The 22,277-nt window shown below is 43.0% G+C and overlaps 1 protein-coding gene across 2 annotated transcripts in view; it reads right to left on the bottom strand.

Annotated features, from left to right (window-relative positions):
• Nucleotides 1-16,407: 16,407 nt before the first annotated feature.
• PDCD6IP (programmed cell death 6 interacting protein) overlaps nt 16,408-22,277 on the bottom strand; it is a 29,344-nt gene continuing 23,474 nt past the window's right edge. For both annotated transcript variants that reach the window (XM_080975791.1, XM_080975792.1), the window contains exons 15-18: nt 21,380-21,474; nt 19,744-19,870; nt 18,372-18,550; nt 16,408-17,412 (exon numbers count right to left, since the gene is read on the bottom strand). In XM_080975791.1, coding sequence (XP_080831917.1) covers nt 17,226-17,412; nt 18,372-18,550; nt 19,744-19,870; nt 21,380-21,474 — 588 coding nt within the window. In that variant the 3' untranslated portion in view covers nt 16,408-17,225. The remainder of the gene's footprint in view (nt 17,413-18,371; nt 18,551-19,743; nt 19,871-21,379; nt 21,475-22,277) is intronic.

Below are 22,277 nucleotides of genomic sequence, written 5' to 3'. Positions count from 1 at the left end.
TTTTTACTTCTAAGGAGAGGCTAGCCATGTTCAGTGGGGCATACTGCCTGCTCCCCCCCCCTTTAAAGCTTAAAATGGTTTGCTAACAAACTCTCTTCAAAGGTCACATTCATATGCTGTTCTACACAGCAGCAAGAAAAGACAGGCATTTTAACTTAGTTTTTTAAAGGTAAGAGTTTCTAAATTATTTGTACAGAAACACAAAGATGGCTTGAGAAAACCATGCAGTCTAAGCTCTGACATCCCTTCTGCTGGAAGAGAATAAGGAAAGGCTTTGGGAACCCTTCCCCAACTCCCCCAAGTGAGGGGTTGTGACCTAGTTATGTCTGCCAGTACTGCTTACTCTATGGTCTTAAACCCTTCATGCATTAACTAGAGCTAAACATGCCTGCTGCCCATTGTGTACAACAGAGGTTGGGAAACTGTGGCCCTTGTTTTTTCTCCCCCCACCAAAAAAAAAAATTCCTGGGAAGTGTAGATTGTCGAGAAGGTCCCCATTCCCCCCACAGAGCTACAGTGTCCAGAGTACACAGGGAACTCTGAGAATTGTGGATCAGGGAGAGGGGCGTCCAACTAACAACTCTCAGCACTCTTGGAAAAAATATAGCTCCCAGAATTATTTGGGGGTAGTGATGCCTGTTTAAAGTACTACCATAGTGTTTTAAAAGCATTGTGCGAATGTGACCTGCATTTATCTAGTGAGAATACCTCTTAGCATTATTTGTTGTTGTTTAGTTGTGTCCAACTCTTCGTGACCCCCTGGACAAGAGCATGCCAGGCACTCCTGTCTTCCACTGGTCAAACTCATGCTGGTAGCTTCGAGAACACTGTCCAACCATCTCGTCCTCTGTCGCCCCCTTCTCCTTGTGCCCTCCATGTTTCCCAGCATCAGGGTCTTTTCCAGGGAGTCTTCTCTTCTCATGAGGTGGCCAAAGTATTGGAGCCTCAGCTTCAGGATCTGCCCTTCCAGTGAGCACTCAGGGCTGATTTCCTTCAGAATGGATAGGTTTGATCTTCTTGCAGTCCATGGGACTCTCAAGAGTCTCCTCCAGCACCATAATTCAAAAGCATCAATTCTTCGGCGATCAGCCTTCTTTATGGTCCAGCTCTCACTTCCATACATCACTACTGGGAAAAGCATAGCTTTAACTATACGGACCTTTGTCGGCAAGGTGATTGATGTCTCTGCTTTTTAAGATGCTGTCTAGGTTTGCCATCACTTTTCTCCCAAGAAGCAGGTATCTTTTAATTTCGTGACTGCTGTCACCACCTGCAGTGATCATGGAGCCTAAAAAAGTAAAATCTTCTTACTAATTTGGGACCTTTGTCCCTGTATCAGACTTCTAGAAGAAGAGGAGTTTGGATTTGATATCCCGCTTTATCACTACCCGAAGGAGTCTCAAAGCGGCTAACATTCTCCTTTCCCTTCCTCCCCCACAACAAACACTCTGTGAGGTGAGTGGGGCTGAGAGACTTCAAAGAAGTGTGACTGGCCCAAGGTCACCCAGCAGCTGCATGTGGAGGAGCGGGGAATCGAACCCGGTTCACCAGATTACGAGACTACCACTCTTAACCACTACACCACACTGGCTCTTCTACATGGTGATTCCCCTCATTATGTTTGTGGGAACACACAGCTCCTGTGGAGTTGTGGCATTCGGGTCATTGAACTGCGTGGAACCAGCGCTGCTGAAGCATCCACCACGTTTGTGAAAAATCCCCACATCAAACAGATCTGTGGGCCAAGCTATAATGTCCCTTCCCCAGCACCTAATGACAGCAGTAAGTAAAAACTCAATGTATTGCAAATATACAGCTTATATTGTGTTTCCCTGCCTGCCAACTACTTTCACTTAGGCAGTTAAGAACAAACCTCTTCATCGGTTGCTGAATTTTCTGATTTCCCCCTTCTTCCATTCGAGAGAGAAGGGAAATGCACATGCTTCATGCCACTCCAGTTGCAGTCCATCACAGGAGGCAAATTAGTAACTTTCCCACACATACACACCCCTTTCCTTTTCTAAAGTAGCATAGAAAGTGTAAATGTTTGAAATTGTAAAAAAAGGTAAAGGGACCCCTGACCATTAGGTCCGCTTCTGGAGAACCAGAGCAGCACACAGAAACGCCGTTTACATTCCTGCCGGTGTGGTACCTATTTATCTACTTGCACTTTGACGTGCTTTCGAACTTCTAGGTTGGCAGGAGCTGGGACCGAGCAATGGGAGCTCACCCCGTCGCAGGGATTCAAACTGCCGACCTTCTGATCGGCAAGTCCTAGGCTCTGTGGTTTAACCCACAGCGCCACCCGCATCCCGAAATTGTAATAGGAATACACTAATTTCCTGTTAGCGTTTTGCACAAGGTAGGTGAAGGCAAGGAGTATTGAACAGATGATACAATTGTTTTTTAAGAAACCTGTCAAGATTTCCCCAACCTCAGCTCTTTAACATGGGTTTTTTCCTCCTTTAAAAAAACCCACCTTTTTGGTACATCTTTTTACACCCTTTCTCTTGTGTGAAATCATCCACTCTTACGTTCCAATTGCTGTCTTCTTTCTCTCTCACAAACATCCTCCTCCTTCGCTTTTGACCCTTTTGTGGATGGTTCACTTACTGCTTAGTAAAAGCTGCCTCTCTCCTTTCGCACATTCCCTGTCACTGCTGACACTTTCAACACATTTGCAGCAGAATGTTCTGCAAAAGCCTATTGGGGGAAAAACAAATACACAAAAAAAGCACCACCCTTCATTCTGCCACTTCCTCTACTCAGATCTGGCAGGACGGCACCAGCTGAACAAATCAGGACCCTCTCTATACTTCCTGGTGGTTCACTGCATATTGTTGATGAATCTGTTTGGCCTTGCCCCTATTGATCAAACGCCCATAACAAATGCAAGGCTTAACATTTGCATTTGCGTGGAACTCTCTCAAGAAGCAGAGCCCTCAAACACTGATCTTGGCTCTGAATCTGTGCTATAGATGGTCATGTTTCAAGATAATGTCACACTCATTTCTTGCAGTTTCCCCAAAGCTTATTTTGTAGGTTGCAGAAAATGGCTCTGAGCCATTTAGCGATTTTCTTGCCAAATATATTCTGACCTACACGTCACTTGTGTAGTAGAATCAACTAAATATGAATAGAAAGATAAAAAGTTGAACAGTTTGAAACTTGAGCCCTGAAATATGCAAGCAGTAAAAATAGGACTATGCAAGTATTGGGGGTAATTGACTAACTGGAGATAAATATCCGTGTTCTTCTTGCTAATACAGTGGTACCTCGGGTTACATACGCTTCAGGTTACAGACCAGAAATAGTACCTTGGGTTAAGAACTTTGCTTCAGGATGAGAACAGTAATCGTTCGGCGGCATGGCAGCAGCAGGAGACCCCATTAGCTAAAGTGGTGCTTCAGGTTAAGAACTGTTTCAGGTTAAGAACGGACCTCCGGAACAAATTAAGTACTTAACCCGAGGTACCACTGTATAGAATACTTGATTGCCAGCTACTTAATTTTTTTGTGAGTGCTGCTAGCACTTTAGGTCCTGGCATCATGTTTTCCAAGGGTATTATAGAAATAAGATATCACAAGAAAATATAACGGTTGGCATATGGTTAGACTAGAATGCACCCCCAGCAGCCAAGGCATTGGTCATGCTGAGGCATCTAATCATAGCCTGCATTTTTATCAAGGCTTATAGTTTGATTAGGGTCTGTATTTTAAAATGAGCTTAAAGATTTTCAAATGTTTTATGCCAGGCAGAAGACCAGCTGCCTAAGTACTTTGGCAAGATGTTTATCCTCCTGGACAAGGGGGCCCCCTGATTTATAGCAGAAAACAATTCTCAAAGTCGTAAAAAGGGAATTACCGGCTGAGGGCAAGGTTACACCACCCTACATAATTAAGAGTTGGTAAATAGTAAAAACCATTAAACTTGAGCCATATCTTTCTAAGGTTAAAGGCCAAGAGCAACTGGCTGGAGAAGGAGAAGTGTAAACAGAAAAAGAGGCTTTTTCCTATTTTATTTTGAGGCTGTAAACTGATTCCTTCCTGTTACTTTGAGAAGGTTTATTCTTGTAAAAAGCTATCTATGATAATGTATGAAATATACTGGCTTAAATGTAATTATGCAAAGGATCTAGAAAGAAAGAAATGTTAAATTCTTATTTCATAGAGTCATATTGCTGTAGGAGACCAGAGGGGCAAATGAGCCCAGCCCCCTGCCAGACAGGAGACGCCATCGAGCACTCCTGATATATGGTTGTCAGGCCTTTGTTTAAAGACCTTCAAAAAGGAGATCTTTCATTGATGATGCATGAGAATGTGAACCCAAGATCTCTGACATCTGTTTAAGATAAAAATTTAAAATTATTAACCATCTGTTTTGGAGGGCAATAGGGCAAGGAGGGCAAGAGGTGAGCTGGTAATTAAGGTTCCTTGTTGAGACAAATGTAAGATATATGACTACTTATTTGTCATTTATAGATAGAAGAATATATAGCTTTTTGTATCCCATAAAAGGCAATAGGAAATGGGTGTATCTTTTAGGATTGGTTGTAGCAATCAGCCAATAGGAAATTCAACCAGGCTGATTGGACAGAGGCAGCCAAAGGAGGAGCAAGGGAGCTGGGCTGAGGGAATATAAGTGCTGGCCATAATGGCAGGAGACCAGGCCAGAGCTTGGTAACCATATACCACTGTGCCTCTCATTTATTTGTCTGACAAATAAATTATTATTTTAATTTCTCTATTGCTGCGTTGAATATTTCATTCCAGCTAAGCGTTAACCACAAGCAGGGTGCTACATTTTATGGTGCCTGCGACTCGGATAAGTGGTCTGCTGGAACGCAGCCCCTTCGCCTTACTGGGCAGGGTACAAGAGAGAGGACCACTCACTGCTTACCCAGCGCGCACTGGGAAGTTTTTTTTTCCAGGGGAACGCAGAAGTCTCGTCTGTCTGATACCCTGCCCACCGACGGCGACGGACCGGGGGGAACCAGAGAAATAAACAGGCAACCAACTAAGGGTAAGTGCACTAAGGGGTTTTTGGCCCTCCAATTAATTGGGAGGAAGAGAAGTCTTGATCAAACTTCTGCGTCTCAGTAAAGGGGAACTGAGTACGCTAGGTGGTTGGGTACATCAGATGGTGATCTGGTGTAGGGAAAGGAAAGGTTGGGAGGTAGAGTATGGTGAAGTATCCAGCGCATTGTATGTGTGAGAAAGTACAATTTGTAGCTGACCTGAGTGTGGAGTGGGTAGTACTTCGGTTCCCGGTAAGGCGACTTCACCCGGGCAAGGAATCTCACGAAGCGTGTGTGTGAGTGACTGAGTGGATACTTCACAGGGCCATACAATGGGAGTTGGGGGTTCAAAGGGGGAAAATACACCTCTTGAATGTATGTTAAATAATTTTAAGAAAGCCTTCTCAGGGGCATATGGAGTCAAAATGACGCCAGAACGCTTGAGAACGTTATGTGAATTAGAGTGGCCGAAACAAAATACTGAATGGCCATCTCAGGGAACCTTTGATATAAATTTAGTAAGCAAACTTTGGTCTAACATCGCCAAAGAAACTGGAGGGTGCCCAGAACAATTTTCATATATAGATTCTTGGCTGAGCACATTAAATAAAAATCCTCCATGGATAAGGGAATGCAAAATCAAACGATGCAAATTGTTGGCTGTAAAAGCCGAAGCTAGGAAAGGAATCTTGCCAAATAAACTCAAACCCATTTTTGAGGGACCAGAGGAAGAGGTGCTTCCACCTCCACCCTATGCTCCACATCGAAGGGAGCCTAATCCAAACACTCCACCAGTTGTAACCCCAAGGCAAGAAAGTGGAATGAATAATGGGGCTGGAGTCACAGAACTCGATTCCTTGATAGATTATGATAAATATCTTCAGGAGGCATTGGAGGCCTATAATAAAGCCCAAGCAGAAGTGGTTATTCCACCTGTGAGTCCCAGTAGAACTCCATCTACAGTCTCTTTTAGTGGAACAACTGATTGCCTACCCCAAACCCCTGTACATCCAAGTCCTAGAGAATTATTACAGAAGTTACAGGGAGACCTTAATCGGTCAGCAAGCAATACAGCCAGGCGTATAAGGCTGCTAAAAGAACGCCTTGGGACAAATACCATCCCCTATGATTTGAGGCCCCTAGAGCAAAGCGAAGAGAAAGATCACGTAGTAGCCCCTCTCAGAAGAGTATTTGATGCACTTGAGGAGCCTGTGCTGGTTAACGGGCAACTCGGACCACGGCCACCTCGAACTTCGACCCTCCAGTACATTCCATTCACAACTACGGATCTGATGAATTGGAAAACACACACCCCATCTTTTGCAGAAAAACCTCAGGCTATGATGGACTTGGTGACTTCAATAATAAATACTCATAGTCCTACTTGGACAGATTGCCGCCAGCTCCTGAATACTCTGTTCACCACTGAGGAAAGGAGAGACATAATTGAAAAGGCACAGATATATTTGCGTGAGCAGGCCAGAGTGGGAAATATTTTAAATGTTGACCGTCATCTCCGGGACAACTTTCCCTTGGAAGATCCTAATTGGGATCCAAACAATGCAATTCATCTGGCCAGGCTTACCACCTACCGCCAGACGCTTGTGCAAGGTATCCGCAGGGCATGCCAGAAGCCCACTAATATGTCTAAAGTCTCAGAAGTAGAACAGAAACCAAATGAGAGTCCAGGAGACTTTTTAGAGAGGCTGCAGGAAGCCTATCGTATATGGACTCCTTTTGACCCTGAAGCCCCTGAAAACAGCAGAATGATTACTGCTACATTTGTGGCCCAGTGCGCTTCTGACATTCGTAAGAAAATTCAGAAATCAGAAGGATGGGAAGGGATGCTGATGAGCCAAATTATGGCCATTGCACGCCGAGTTTATCGGAATAGGGATGAGGCTGAGAAGCAAGAGAAGAAGAAGTGGCAGAAGGAAAAGATGGTAATGTTAGCCACAGCAGTGAAGCAAGACTACCGCCCCTTAAATGGAGGGAGAGGGCGGGGAAGGAATCCACCACTGGGAAGGAATCAATGTGCGAATTGCAAGAAGGAGGGTCATTGGAAGCGGGAGTGTCCTGAACCCCTGAGGTTGGAAGAAGTACGCCCAGGCCCAGGCCCAGGCCCAGGCTCCGGCCCAAGAAACCAGGGACGGGGACGGGGAATGATCCGAGATGGAAGATATCAGAGACCTGGACAAGGACGGAGTAGGGACAATTTCATTGGACTGGCAGAGGAGAATTTTACCCAAGACTAGGAACGACCGGACTCCATAAAGTTAGGCTTCCAGGAGCCCACGGTCACGATTCAATTAGGGAGCCATTTAATAGACTTTATGATTGATACTGGGGCTGAATACTCAGTACTCCCAGAACTATTGCAGAAAAAGGCATCCAAAAGTGTAGTCATTAAAAGTGCCACTGGTCAGTCAGCTAAGAGGTCTTTCCTCCAACCTTTGGAATGCCAGATTGGGGGACATCGTTTAACCCATCAGTTTTTGTATATACCTGAGTGTCCAATACCTCTCTTAGGTAGAGATATGCTGTCCAAATTGCAGGCCCAAATCACCTTCACTCCTCGAGGTCCAGAAATGAAACTGCCATCAAAGGCAGCAGGAATAATTTCCCTCTCAGTACCTAAGGAACAATCATGGCGCCTAATGTCAGCCCTGCAAGTCCAACCCACATTGGATACAGAGTTAAACAAGCTCCTCCGAACCCTACAGGTGCCACCAGGAGTATGGGCCGAAAATAGCCCACCAGGAATGGCTAAGAATATAGCTCCAATTGTAGTAACCCTAAAACCTATGGCTACCCCTGTATCTGTAAAGCAATATCCTTTACCCCGGCGAGCAGCAGAGGGCATCCAGAAACATTTGGACCGTCTATTAAAATATGGTCTGCTTAAGCCCTGCCAATCAGAATGGAACACACCTCTATTGCCTGTTCGGAAACCTGGGACAGATGAATACAGGCCAGTACAGGACTTGAGGCTCGTAAACCAGGCTATCGAGACCTTGCACCCAAATGTACCAAACCCATATACCCTGCTGAGTTTGATCCCACCAGAAGCAACATTTTTTACTGTATTGGACTTGAAAGATGCATTCTTCTGTTGCCGGCTGGCACCACAGAGCCAACCTATATTTGCCTTCCAGTGGGAAGACCCTTTAACAGGGACAAAAGGCCAGCTAACCTGGACGAGATTGCCCCAGGGATTCAAAAATTCCCCAACTTTATTTGGCACTGCCTTGGCGAAGGATCTAACAAGTTACCCCTCAATACCTGGAGAAAAGGTGGTTCTGCAATATGTAGATGACCTTATATTAGCAGCAAAGGATTTTGATACCTGTAAAGAAGGGACAGAGGAACTGCTCCACTTGCTCTGGGAAGCTGGCTACCGAGTTTCCCAGAAAAAGGCACAGTTATGTTTAGAAAAGGTCAAATATTTGGGCTTTGACATCTCACACCAACAACGAGCATTGAGGCCAGAGAGGAAAGAAGCTATTTGCCTTATCAAGGAACCTACCACAAGGAAACAACTCAGAGGATTCCTGGGAACAGCAGGGTTTTGTAGACTATGGATACCTGATTTCAGCAGTCTGGCCAAGCCCTTACATGAAAGCACTCGAGGTGCAGAAAAGGACCCATTCGTATGGGGACCTGAGCAGCAACAAGCCTTTTTAGTTATCAAACAACGACTTATGGAGGCCCCAGCCCTTGGACTGCCTAATTCGGAAAAACCCTTTCAGCTGTATGTACATGAACAGAATGGGATTGCAGCGGCAGTCCTGACCCAGAGATTAGGAAGTTGGAATCGTCCAGTAGCTTATTTGTCAAAACAATTGGACTCAGTAGCAAAAGGATGGCCTCCATGCCTAAGGGCAGTAGCGGCCACTGCAAGCCTTGTCAAAGAAGCTGATAAATTTACCTTCGGCCAGACGATGTATGTGAATGTACCTCATGCTGTTCTGACACTCATGGAATATAAGGGTAGTTATTGGCTAACGAACCCAAGGATGGCTAGATACCAAGGCCTATTGTGTGAAAATCCCAGGATTCATCTACGAGTAGTGAATATGCTCAATCCAGCAACTTTGCTGCCCCTACCAGAGGTAGATGATGAAGAATCACATGATTGTCTCCAAATAATGGATGAAGTTTATTCCAGTAGACCCGATCTGAAAGATGAACCATTGAAAAATCCAGATGTTGTATATTATACTGATGGTAGCAGTTACCTGCATGAAGGTGCCAGACGAGCAGGATATGCTGTGGTCACCAATGAGGAAGTTGTGGAAGCTGAAGCTTTGCCTGCTGGCACCTCAGCACAAAAAGCTGAACTTATAGGTTTAACTAGAGCTCTGCAATTGGCAGCCGGATGTAAGGCAAACATCTATACTGATTCTAAATATGCCTTCTTAACCCTGCATGCACATGGTGCTCTATGGAAAGAAAGAGGTCTAATCGGAGCCCACGGGAAGGCCTTGAAATATGGACCTGAAGTAGAAATCCTGTTGGAAGCAGTATGGGCTCCAGAACAGATTGCTGTAATGCACTGCAAAGGTCATGGACGTGGAAGGGATCCAATAACCAGAGGAAATCATGCTGCTGATAAAGCAGCCCGAGAGGCAGCCCAAAAGCCTGTGGGAGGATTTATAGCAGCCCTCATACCAGAGGTAGTTCCAGGAGAAGTTAAACCTCACTATACCCCAGAAGAGAGGAAGTGGGCTGAACAGGAAGGAGCGGTTGTGAAGGACGGTTGGATGATCCTGCCGGACAATAGGATTTATGTACCTCATCACCTAGCAGGCACAATTGTAAGAAATTATCATGAATCTACTCACCTTGGCGGTACTGCAACCAGAGAGAGTCTCAGTCGGAAGTTGTATATTATTAACCTATCACAATTAGCAACTTGCATTTCACAGAAATGTGTTCTTTGTGCTAAAAACAATCCCAGGCAGGGACCGGTACAACCTCCTGGAATCCAACATGTGGGATATGTCCCCATGGAAAGCCTAATTGTGGACTTCACAGAGCTGGTCCCTTCTAAGGGATTCAAGTATCTCCTTGTGTTTGTAGATACTCTTACCGGATGGGTTGAAGCTTTTCCCACCCGAACTGAAAAGGCACGAGAGGTAACTAAGAGACTCCTCACTGAATTGATCCCGAGGTTTGGGTTACCTAGATGCATTGGAAGTGATAATGGGCCAGCGTTCATTGATCAAGTAGTACAAGAAGTATGTCGAGTCCTACAAGTGAAATGGAGACTGCATGCAGCATATAGGCCTCAGAGTTCAGGGAAAACTGAAAGAATGAATCGGACTCTGAAAACCCAATTGGCAAAATTAACCCAGGAAACGGGATTAGGATGGGTGGATGTGTTACCCATAACACTGTTTCGTGTTCGGTGTGCACCCACAAAAAGACTTAAGTTGTCACCTTTTGAGCTCCTGTATGGGAGGCCGCCCTCCTTTGTTCAGGATATTCCAGCTGACCTCAAACAAATAGGAGACCATGTGACACAGGAACAAGTGCAATCTCTCTCCCGTGTTTTTGTTTCTCTTAACAGGTGGGCCCTCGAGCGCACGCCGTGCAGCATTGCCGAGCCGATTCATCAGTTCCAGGCTGGCGATAGCGTATGGGTGAAAGAGTGGAAACGAGATCCACTTGCACCTAAGTGGCGTGGACCTTACACCGTCTTGCTCTCTACTCCAACAGCGGTGAAGGTAGCTGAGGTGACCCCCTGGATTCATCACTCCCGTTTGAAGAAGTCCGAAGGCAGTTGGACGTGCAAAGGTGACCCCTCTAATCCTTTAAAACTGACTCTCTCCAAAAACCCCTGTATCTAGCCCTACGGGGAACGGGCTAGGTCACGGGCAACATTAGACGACCGGCCTGCTGCAGCCACAACCTGGAAGCTGGCTGACCTGCGCACGCCTGAAGCTTGAGGAGCGTCTAAACCAGCGATTGTGAACGGGAAGATTCTCTAATACAATTAATTGACTGCCCCCCCTTGTGGAACAATTATCAAGGATATTACTCATTGGGGATCCTTGGGATATATGTTTTGGTCTTGGTGGTTCCCCATTTCTGTCACTGGGGGAATTATATTGGGGCTAATATTTTTATGCTATCACAATAAGGTAATCTTTTGTGGAAGGAATGCATATACTACACATCAACATGATTTTATTATTAATCCTGATCCCTTGGGAAGGGGAAGGGTCCTTGAATCTGACCAAATTTACTAAATATGGATTCCGCCATGACCACAATATGTGGGTAGGCTTAGCTGAGATGGTAGCCAATGTTGCAAATAGGACCAATTGCCTTGTTTGCTCTCTTGGGCCAGATGATTCAGAGGGAGGTATGCCCTTATTACCGATACCATTAAATGCCATTGGTATGGTAAGCGAAATGCCACACCAAACAGAAGTACAGAATTTCCCCGGATGGAACTCAACTAAACCAATACGAGTTATACCTGTGCAAGGGGAATTCTGTGTACATAAATTATCAGATGCAGCTGATTCTACCATGATAGGCTCTTCTCATTGTCACTATACTTGGGATTATATTAAGAATAGTCAAACCTGGGTAAACGGTACTACCTATCGAACTCGGAATACCTTGCCCTGTGCACCTCCTTTTATTCATGCATGGAAAGTGGTATGGAACATAACTGTGACAGAAAAAGGCAATCTAACATACTGCACTGTGAACTCTGTACCCCTTTTGATATTTCGCCTTCTGCACTCCACGTACCAAAAACCTCAGACCCGATGGTTGTGGTGGATATGTGGAGAATGGGCATACAAGAAGCTCCCTTCCAAATGGAGTGGGACTTGTTTCCTGGGATGGGTATTACCACCAATGTGGATTATGCCCACTAATTCGGCCAAGCGTACACGAAGAAACGCTGATATTTCTCATATAGCAGGAGGAAGTACCCAAAGTTGGAGCGATACTGATGATTGGCCACCAGAGTGCATTATAGCCTATTATGAGCCTGCCTCCTGGAATCCTTGTGAGCTCATACAAGGGGCACGGGATCCTATTTATAATCTAAACAGAATAATTCGATTGCAAGCAGTAGTGGAACTTGTAACCAATGCAACGGCCCAGAGTTTGAGACTTATTGCACAACAGCTGGATGAAAGTAGAGCCGCCATTTTGCAGCTGAAAATGGGAATGGATTATGTACTTGCCAGGCAGGGAGGCCTATGTGGAGTCTTGAACTTGACAGGGAATGCCTGTTGCTTTAACATTTCTGATAATGGTGAGGCAATCCGTGTGTTGGCCACAAAGATGGAGAGTATAGCACACGTCCCAGTACAAACATGGGAAGGATGGGATATGGGATGGCTCACCAACTGGTTACCTAATGTTGCGGGACTCAAAGGGATACTATTGTCTTGCTTGTTTTTCTTGACGGTAGTAATAATGGTTTTATGTATGGTGCCATGTATCATTTCATGTTTTAGAAGTACAATTAGCAAGATGATTTCGAATGAAACTCTACCTCATATCATGGCCCTATATAGAGCTTTACCTCAGGAATATGATGAAGGTCAAGCTATCAAGGACACTTGGGATGAAGGTCCTTGAGCTTGAAAGGGGGGAATGAGGCATCTAATCATAGCCTGCATTTTTATCAAGGCTTATAGTTTGATTAGGGTCTGTATTTTAAAATGAGCTTAAAGATTTTCAAATGTTTTATGCCAGGCAGAAGACCAGCTGCCTAAGTACTTTGGCAAGATGTTTATCCTCCTGGACAAGGGGGCCCCCTGATTTATAGCAGAAAACAATTCTCAAAGTCGTAAAAAGGGAATTACCGGCTGAGGGCAAGGTTACACCACCCTACATAATTAAGAGTTGGTAAATAGTAAAAACCATTAAACTTGAGCCATATCTTTCTAAGGTTAAAGGCCAAGAGCAACTGGCTGGAGAAGGAGAAGTGTAAACAGAAAAAGAGGCTTTTTCCTATTTTATTTTGAGGCTGTAAACTGATTCCTTCCTGTTACTTTGAGAAGGTTTATTCTTGTAAAAAGCTATCTATGATAATGTATGAAATATACTGGCTTAAATGTAATTATGCAAAGGATCTAGAAAGAAAGAAATGTTAAATTCTTATTTCATAGAGTCATATTGCTGTAGGAGACCAGAGGGGCAAATGAGCCCAGCCCCCTGCCAGACAGGAGACGCCATCGAGCACTCCTGATATATGGTTGTCAGGCCTTTGTTTAAAGACCTTCAAAAAGGAGATCTTTCATTGATGATGCATGAGAATGTGAACCCAAGATCTCTGACATCTGTTTAAGATAAAAATTTAAAATTATTAACCATCTGTTTTGGAGGGCAATAGGGCAAGGAGGGCAAGAGGTGAGCTGGTAATTAAGGTTCCTTGTTGAGACAAATGTAAGATATATGACTACTTATTTGTCATTTATAGATAGAAGAATATATAGCTTTTTGTATCCCATAAAAGGCAATAGGAAATGGGTGTATCTTTTAGGATTGGTTGTAGCAATCAGCCAATAGGAAATTCAACCAGGCTGATTGGACAGAGGCAGCCAAAGGAGGAGCAAGGGAGCTGGGCTGAGGGAATATAAGTGCTGGCCATAATGGCAGGAGACCAGGCCAGAGCTTGGTAACCATATACCACTGTGCCTCTCATTTATTTGTCTGACAAATAAATTATTATTTTAATTTCTCTATTGCTGCGTTGAATATTTCATTCCAGCTAAGCGTTAACCACAAGCAGGGTGCTACAATGCCACCATGTCAGCTATCCCTCTCTTAGATAGATCTTAAATCCTAACAAGTGCAAGTGGGTGAACTAAATGGTTTTCCTCTTCCTTTGATCTGTAGTTTTTTCTCCTCTCTATACATGCACCAGAACTGCACATATCCTGTGTGAGTCAACATCAAGTTGCTAGGGACATGGCAGAAGCATCTTTGAGCAATTTGCTAGGAAAGAAGAGTTTGCAAAGAAAATATTCAGTACAGGTTTTTCACCTTGTGACAGCACTCACGTGGAATTTCTCTTGTATTATAAAATAGTAACACTCCCAAGGAAAACTGTATTGCCCCAAATCACTCCACCTGTAGATTAGAATACCAGTTTTAAGTCATTCAGACTCCTCCAGCCATCCGCATCAGTCAAAAGAAATAAAAATTCTTAGCACTGGTGCAATGCCAAATTCCCATCTACAAGGCTGAATGCCATAACAATGCCTACGAACTCGTCTTTTTGGCCTCTGGGTACTCCTAAGCAATATAGTGGTACCTTGGAAGTCAACTTCCAAAATGTTCGGGAACCAAGGAAACTCCTGCAGCCAATCGGAAGCCGCAGAAGTCGCTTCAGACATTCGGGTTCCAAAGAACGTTTGAAAACCGGAACAATCACTTCCGGTTTTCGATCGTTCAGGAGCCAAATTGTTCGGCTCCCAAGGCTTTAAAAACCAAGGTACAACTGTACTTGTTAGGAACTGTCCAGCTATGCTTCGTACAACCGAGACCTACCTTGTTCCTAAAGGACAAAGCCATTAGTTGTCTGCACTCCTCTTCTTCCATAAGTAGTTTGGGAAACCTTCCAGGAATCTACTGGTCATTTAAAGCAAACAAGGTACCGTTTACATTCTCTTTATTATGTTAACATTATCCTTTAATTTTATTTCCCTAAAGTGGACTTTTGCAAAGTTTTTCACTCTCTTTAGCACGGTTCAGAATACTGCAGCTGGATTGCTGTCTGGAACTGGTCATAGGAAACATACTGCACAAATTTTAAATGCAGCTACACTGCCTCTTGATTTGTTTTGTGAATCTAAGTAACAGTGCTTAACCTTTGAAGGTCTAAACTTGGTGGTTTTTTCCCAAACGAACCTGCCAAGGAATCAGGATTGGCTTCCAGAGCCCTTTAGGTCTCCCTTTCTCTCTGCACCCCCTCACCTTGGTAAAAGGGAGGTTCAAAGATAGGCATACCTACCAAGAACACCCCATCTTTGCGACCTCCTCCCGAGGACTGGTTTTTATTGTGTAATCCCCATTTTATTTTTTTATATGAAAACTGCCCTAGGAACTGTGGTAGAGCAAGTTTATTTAATAGTTGTTACCTTGCTCTGTATTTAACAGTTTAACAATTATGTGTCAATAACATGGACATTTTCTCTATTTGATGGTGAGAGACTGCCCTCTAGCGGATAATTTTATTTTCAAAAGCCTACTACCTATGTTATGGCAACATAAAGCTTTAGCATTCTGAAAAGTAGTTTGCCTTTTCATATAGGGTATGGACAATATTGAATCCCTACACCTGTTATTTGCCTAGTTTCTAAATGTTTGAATGTACGCCACAAATCCAAGAATTGCTGTGATGTCAGGTGGGTTTTTGTTTTTAACCTGGGAAGGGTCTTTCAGCTTCTTCTACTAAATATGAACATGCACTTCACAGTAAGTTGCTGTATACATCGAATAAAATCTGCCCCAGGCTTCAGTGGAACCAATACAATATATTGTTTTCCCCTTCTAACCCATAGTGTTTTCAGATTTAATTTGCCACCATCTGCTTAGTTTTAACATTTAGACCCAGTTCTGAACCAAGGGTTCTTGGAACAAAGAGGTGCAGCTACAGCTCTCTAGCCCATGTCCCACTGCTGCCTCGCAGGGTTAAACCGTGATTTGGTTTAGCATTGCATCCAAAACTGTTACTCACAGTGTTTTCACTGCAATTAAACAAGGTGTAGTCAAGGTTTGCTAAGTCATGCACAGGAAGAACCATTGGTATTAGTGGTCTTAAGTAACTTTAGTCTACAGATTTCAGTGGGTCTGCTCTGAGAATGACTGGTTTGGATATAAGTGTATATTTTTAGCTGTGAAGTACTGACACATAACCTGCATTAATTCACCCATGTATGATAGAAAAATTCAAGTCTTAACTTGTTTAAGATTTTGTGTGCTTTTCAATCTGGGCTTGAGACTGATTTTCTGTCTTGTCCAACAATATTTGCCACTGGCCATGTATAAATTTCTGGCATCAAAGGCACCATTAGAAGTACAGGATGTTAACTCTAGGATTGACTTTCACAGGACAGAATCCATCCAAATTTTAAAATGAAACTACAGCAAACATCTGTGCTTACACTAGTCCAAGTCACCTAGATTCAACCACAGGCTTAAAAACAAAAATCTTGATTTTTAACTATTATTTCAGATATGTGAAACCTATGTTTAACATGTGAACCTAGATTATTCTTGTGAGGGATTATCCTTCTATGCCTGCATGGACTGGGAAAATGTGGTATTGTGAAGATATGGAAGACAGTGCTACTAGATTCATAGCAGTTCAAGCAGGTCAACATCACTTAAGATAAACCAGGAGCAAGATATCAAAATAAATGTCAAGTGTTTTACTTCTCAGCCAGTCATGAATAGCAATTTAGCAACATTTTTTTGCAAATCATCACTGATGAACATCTTACAACTTGAAAGCGTCTTCTGAAAGATTCAATAAAAATATGCAGATTTATTTATTTTTCTTGCTCATTCTGGGGTAACATAATATTGATCTATGGAATCATTTGTATATTACAGGAACTTAAATACAACCAATCTCCATCCTTGAGTGTTTAGCAGAAACCTCGGCTTCAAAAACCAACGCCAAAGAGTGTACCCAAACTTCAGAAACGTAACACCAGTTATAGGGTAGTAAGAAATATCTACTGTTAAACATTTCTAAACCAACTCTATGCAATATTATGTTGCACTTAAGATTTACAATGTCTTGATTGTGAGCTAAACCGATACCCAAAATACAAACCAGCAAAATATAGAAGGAAACCGCATTTAGTCTTGTGGACTAAATCTCACCCAGTGCAATTCCTTTTGCTTTTCATCTCAATTACCCCAAATACTATTTATAGGAAATTACTTTTTTTTTTTAATAAAGAATTTTGGTTTAAGTGTAGTTCACACCGTTTGCTGTGATCTAATTCTGTTCACGTACTACAGATGCAGCCTGCTGATCCTTTAAGAGGTTTAATACAGTCAGAATCCAATCGGGAGCACAGAATGTTTGAGAATCTAACCAGAGAAAAGTTACGGAGCGTTTTCAATACAGCGAGGTACACTAACTGGAACTAAAGATTTAGTATGCTTATTGCAAGTTTCTCTTAGTTATAACAAGCAGTGCTTCTTTGCAGATATGTTATTGCTGTGGATAAGGATATCCAGGCTGTTGTGGAGGGTGTTGTGGGTAAGGATATCCAGGCTGCTGTGGTCCTGGATACGGTGCTTGTCCAGGATTTTGGTACATAGCCGCAGGATTGTATGGCAGATTGAACTGGCCATACATGTAAGGATTGTAGCCCATTGGCATAGGCATCTGGCAGTATCTGTAAAAACAAAAAGTGGCAAGATGTACAGTTACAATACCACAGAGCACATAAACCTCTCCAGTTGGCCTTCTGAAGGATCTCCCTCTCCATAGCCCATCAAACCTTCTGCTAAAAAAACAGCTTTCCAGAATTTTGGAATCCTTAATAGGGTCTTAATACTCTAGGGGAGGTCCAATTCTGACATCCTCCTGCCACAATAACTTCCACTAGCAAGAGCTCTACTCTTAAGCTTTAACTTGGTGCTACTATTGCTTGTGAAACATGGACCGCTTATAAATGCCATTTCCAACTCCCTGAAAGATTCCATCAACAGTGTCTCCGAAAAATTGTTACACATCACTTGGGAAGACAGGCAAGCTAATGCCAGTGTACAGGAAGAAGCAAAGATCACCAGCGTCAAAGCAATGATTCTTCAACATCAACTTCGTTGGACTGGTCATCTTGTTCGGATGCCTGATTAACGTCTTCCAAAGCAACTACTCTATTCCAAACTTAAAAATGGAAAGCATAATGCTGGTGGTCAGCAAAAGAGGTTTAAAGGCTCTCTCAAGGCAAATCTAAAAAAATGGAGTATAAACACCGACAACTGGGAAACACTGGCCTGCGAGTGCTCCAACTGGAGAACAGCCTTTACCAAAGGTGTCATGGGCTTTGAAGACGCTCGAACTCAGGACAAAAGGGAGAAACATGCTAAGAGGAAGGCACACTTGGCAAACCCTCACCGTAACCAGCTCCCACCCAGAAACCTATGTCCCCACTGTGGAAGGACATGCGGATCCAGAATTGGCCTCCACAGTCACTTACGGACTCACTGTTAAGACCTTGTTTTTGGAAGACAATCTTTACTTGGCTATGAGTGAGTGATCGTCAAAGAAGACGACTACTGCTGAATAATTAAGAACAATCTAATCTCTCAAGTGGTGCTTAAGCTCTTTCTTTTTTCTTTGCAAACTTACCCAGGGTATCCTGGATATGTCGGATAAGGCGGCCCCTGAGCCTGTGAAGGTGCTGTGCTAGCCGTAGAGCCAGCCGGAGAAGGTGCTGTCCCAATGGCTGCTTGTACAGGAGTAGTGAGTGCATTTGCCGAAGAAATCACCGGCGGGGGAGGGCGTGCTGGGGGCTGTGGTTTACTGGCCTAAATAAGAAAAGAGGAGTTAGGTGTGAGCTGCATAGACATAAACTACAATGCTATCATCTGTGTGTGGCACTAAGCAGAATAGGCTCTGAAAAACAATAGGAAACGTAAGTCAAGAAACAAGGCTTCAAGCCTAAGCTCTGATCATCCCAAGGCCATGCTACCTATTCCCTATATTTTAATCCCAAGGGTCATATAACCTTCTGGGGGCCACCTGCCAGTGCGGATACAAATACTACCTTTACCAGTTAATATAAATGTTACCTTTGTGCTAGTTCCAATAATCCTTTATACACCCACCCGTTCTCTCCATCCTCTAACAGAGGTTAAGGACACATTCCACACCCGGCCAATTAGATTGCGAATAAATCTTGCCACAGACATTTCTGAGATCACAGTCTTTCCAATGAGTGGCTCCTGTCCAGGTTTGTTAACTGTCTTACTTTAAATGTTGTGAGGATCCTATGCCCTTTTAAAATGTGGTTTTTTGGGGGTGGGCGATTATTGGGTTGTTGTTTTTATTTTGATTATGTATTTTGTGGTTTTATATTTTGATTTTATTCTGTGAACCGCCCTGAGACCTCTGGGTATAGGGCGGTGTATAAATTCAATTATTGATAATAACAGTAGTAATTCCAGTCAGCCATAAATACTGGGGACGTGAAGCTGGGTCACTGACAGGTGTGGCCTGGGACGAAGGGGAGCGGTCTAGCAAGAGGTCCAAGGGCCAGACAAAGAGGGTACTATGTAACCCAGCAGGTCGACTAGATCTTTACAGACCTTGCTGATGGTGTCAGAACCTGGGAGCAACACAAAAGCAGGCCTTCTTCACAGTGGCACCTACATTCTGAAATGCTCCACCACTGAAATGCTTTACGAAAAACTTATTTGCTGGCTTGGGTTTTCCCTGACTAGTAACATTAATCCAACCGCCTTATAGTATTGTGGATAACTGGGGCACTGTTTTTATTGAAACTGTGTTCATGTATTTTTTATTTTTTTGAAATCGTTTCTATCTTGATAAACCGCTTCAAGATTTGTAATGCTAAGTGGTATCGTATATATTTAAATAAGCAAACAGAAATGCTGCCCACCTGCAATAGCAACCACCACGGAACAGGTGGTTTCTCATTCAAGAAACAGCAATGAGGGCAAATAACACTAGAAATTTTTTTTATGGCTCCTTTACTTACCACGCTGGTTCTGGGAGCTGGAGTTGGAGTTGATGATGCTGGAGGTTTGTTTCCCCCAGTTTGGTATGCAGGCACAGAAGGAAAAGAAGGCGCACTGGGTTCTCTAGCAATACTTTGCTGCAAATCTCTTAAAAGGAAAATGTTTTTCATAAGATTTGAAACATAATAGATTGCTGCAATATTTCCCCACCTAACATAGAATTAATATTTGATACACACCTACACAGGGTCTTTGCAGAGAAAGCTACCAAGCTATTATAAAACTGGTCAAATTACCTCTGCAATTAGGTTGAGCTTAATCTCACCAAAGCTTAGCAGAATTAAATACGGCCTTTTCGGATCAAATGGCATTTGAAAGAAGCAAAAATGTTGTTTCTATTGCAAAGAAAACCATGCTCCAAACTTCAGACACTATAGCTTGTCAAAAGTGCCCAATTTGCTCATGCAAGGGATGTGTTCGTCCGTGACCCTGAAGAACAGCTGAAATAGGCTGTAAAGGGACCACAGCAGCTCTAGAATGTAAGAAAAACTCTGTATGTACTTCTCTGGATCCACACACGTGAAATTTGCTGCCTAAAGTATGTAGACAAAAAAGTTCAAAAACTGCAGAATGCCAGAGACATGTTTGTAAGAAATAGAGCAGGGATCCCCAAACTGTGGTCTGTGAGCTTCATTCTGGTGAGCCACAGCATGTCTGGATTTGCGGCTGAAGATGGGAACTGACGCACCCATCACAATAAATGTCTGTATTAATTTCATTTTAACAACTCCTTTCTTACATTGTATTACGTTTTGAATTCTATGAAATACAATAAAACACAGGGCTTTAAAAACAGAAGTAGCAATCCTATTAAAAACCACATAACATTAAACACATGACATAAACTACAAAAGGCAGAAAAAAACATTAAGTGATCTGCCAAGACCATGGGCAATTTTTAAGTTGGGGCACCACCAGAATAGAGGAATATAGCTGGCTCTATGCATAATATATACATATTTAGCCCTTACTAATTGGCCAACGTCTTGACACACATAAATAAGTTACTGCAAAAAAAATCCTTCCAGTAGCACCTTAAAGACCAACTAAGTTAGTTCTTGGTATGAGCTTTCGTGTGCAAGCACACTTCTTCAGATACACTGAAACAGAAGTTGCCAGACCCTTCTATATAGTGAGAAGGTGGGGAGGGGTATTACTCAGAAGGGTGGTGGGAATGGGTGATTGGCAGATTCCCACCACCCTTCTGAGTAATACCCCTCCCCACCTTCTCACTATATAGAAGGGTCTGGCAACTTCTGTTTCAGTGTATCTGAAGAAGTGTGCTTGCACACGAAAGCTCATACCAAGAACTAACTTAGTTGGTCTTTAAGGTGCTACTGGAAGGAATTTTTTTGTTTTGACTATGGCAGACCAACACGGCTACCTATCTGTAAGTTACTGCAGTATGACTTAAGCATTTCCTGTAATTTTCTCAGAGATTACTACCAAGCATTTACAATAAATGGATATTTATCATTTGAAGAGTCACCTCTGATCTCAAGTCCCCCTGACTGGAAGGAACTCCTCCCTCAAAGGTAGTTAAGAAAACCATTAAGATGAAATATAATCTAATATTTGAAGGTGGAGCAAGCTTACTTCAGAAGTTCATCTCTCTCCGTTTTGCGTGCAAACACAATGTCAGTGCATTTGTTTTGGAACTTCAGAAGGATTTCAGTCAATTCATTGTAAAACTAGGAAGGAAGAAAACAGTGACTACTCACCAGCAAGAAGCATTTTAAAAACAAAGCGCTGGATATTGACATAAGTCTTATTTCCAAGAAGTGAGAAAACTGATGACAAGGAAACATTTTAGTCCACTGCTATTTCCAGCATCGCCATTAGGAAAAGCAAATGTGGAACTGCATACCAAGGAATTATATGCAAACAGTCTGCAGGTGCTTAAGGGACAGTGTGAAGACCATATATGTCAACTGACAATTCTCATGACCATGATTTGACATTTCTTCACTTCGTACTACATTACATTCTGGTCCAAAGAGCCCTAAATAAGATGCATGTGTTTCAGATGGAACAAAGGCTCTGGTTTTACAAGCTTAAAAATCTCACTGTCCACTCAACATCAACGAATGGACACATAATGTACCTTGTATACAAAGGGAATGTATACCTTATCTACTGCGCTAAGCCTAAGTATCACTGCAACAAATTATATACTGTTCCTGTTAGCCCAACCTCTTTCCTATGTTGCCTCCCTTGTGCCATTTGCAATTCTAGAAGTTTTGATTACAATACACCCCCACTAGTACCTGGGAGACCAGGCTTCAAATCTCCACTCAGCCATGAAGCTCACTGGGTGACCTTGGGCCTAACCTACCCTACAGGGTTGTTGTTGTTGTGGAGATTAAATGAAAACTATGCAAACCATCTCTCCAGCTCCTCGGTGAGAAAGGTGGGATGAAAGGTGCAATAAATGAATAAATGGTGCAATAAATGAATAAACATTAAATGAATAAATGTTTAAAACAAAAAACAA

This window comes from Podarcis pityusensis (assembly GCF_964106645.2).
Source record: "Podarcis pityusensis genome assembly, chromosome: 12".
Taxonomy (NCBI): Eukaryota; Metazoa; Chordata; class Lepidosauria; order Squamata; family Lacertidae; genus Podarcis; species Podarcis pityusensis.
The sequence above is the reverse complement of the archived record's forward strand: the minus strand, read 5'-3'. Positions and strand labels throughout refer to the sequence as shown.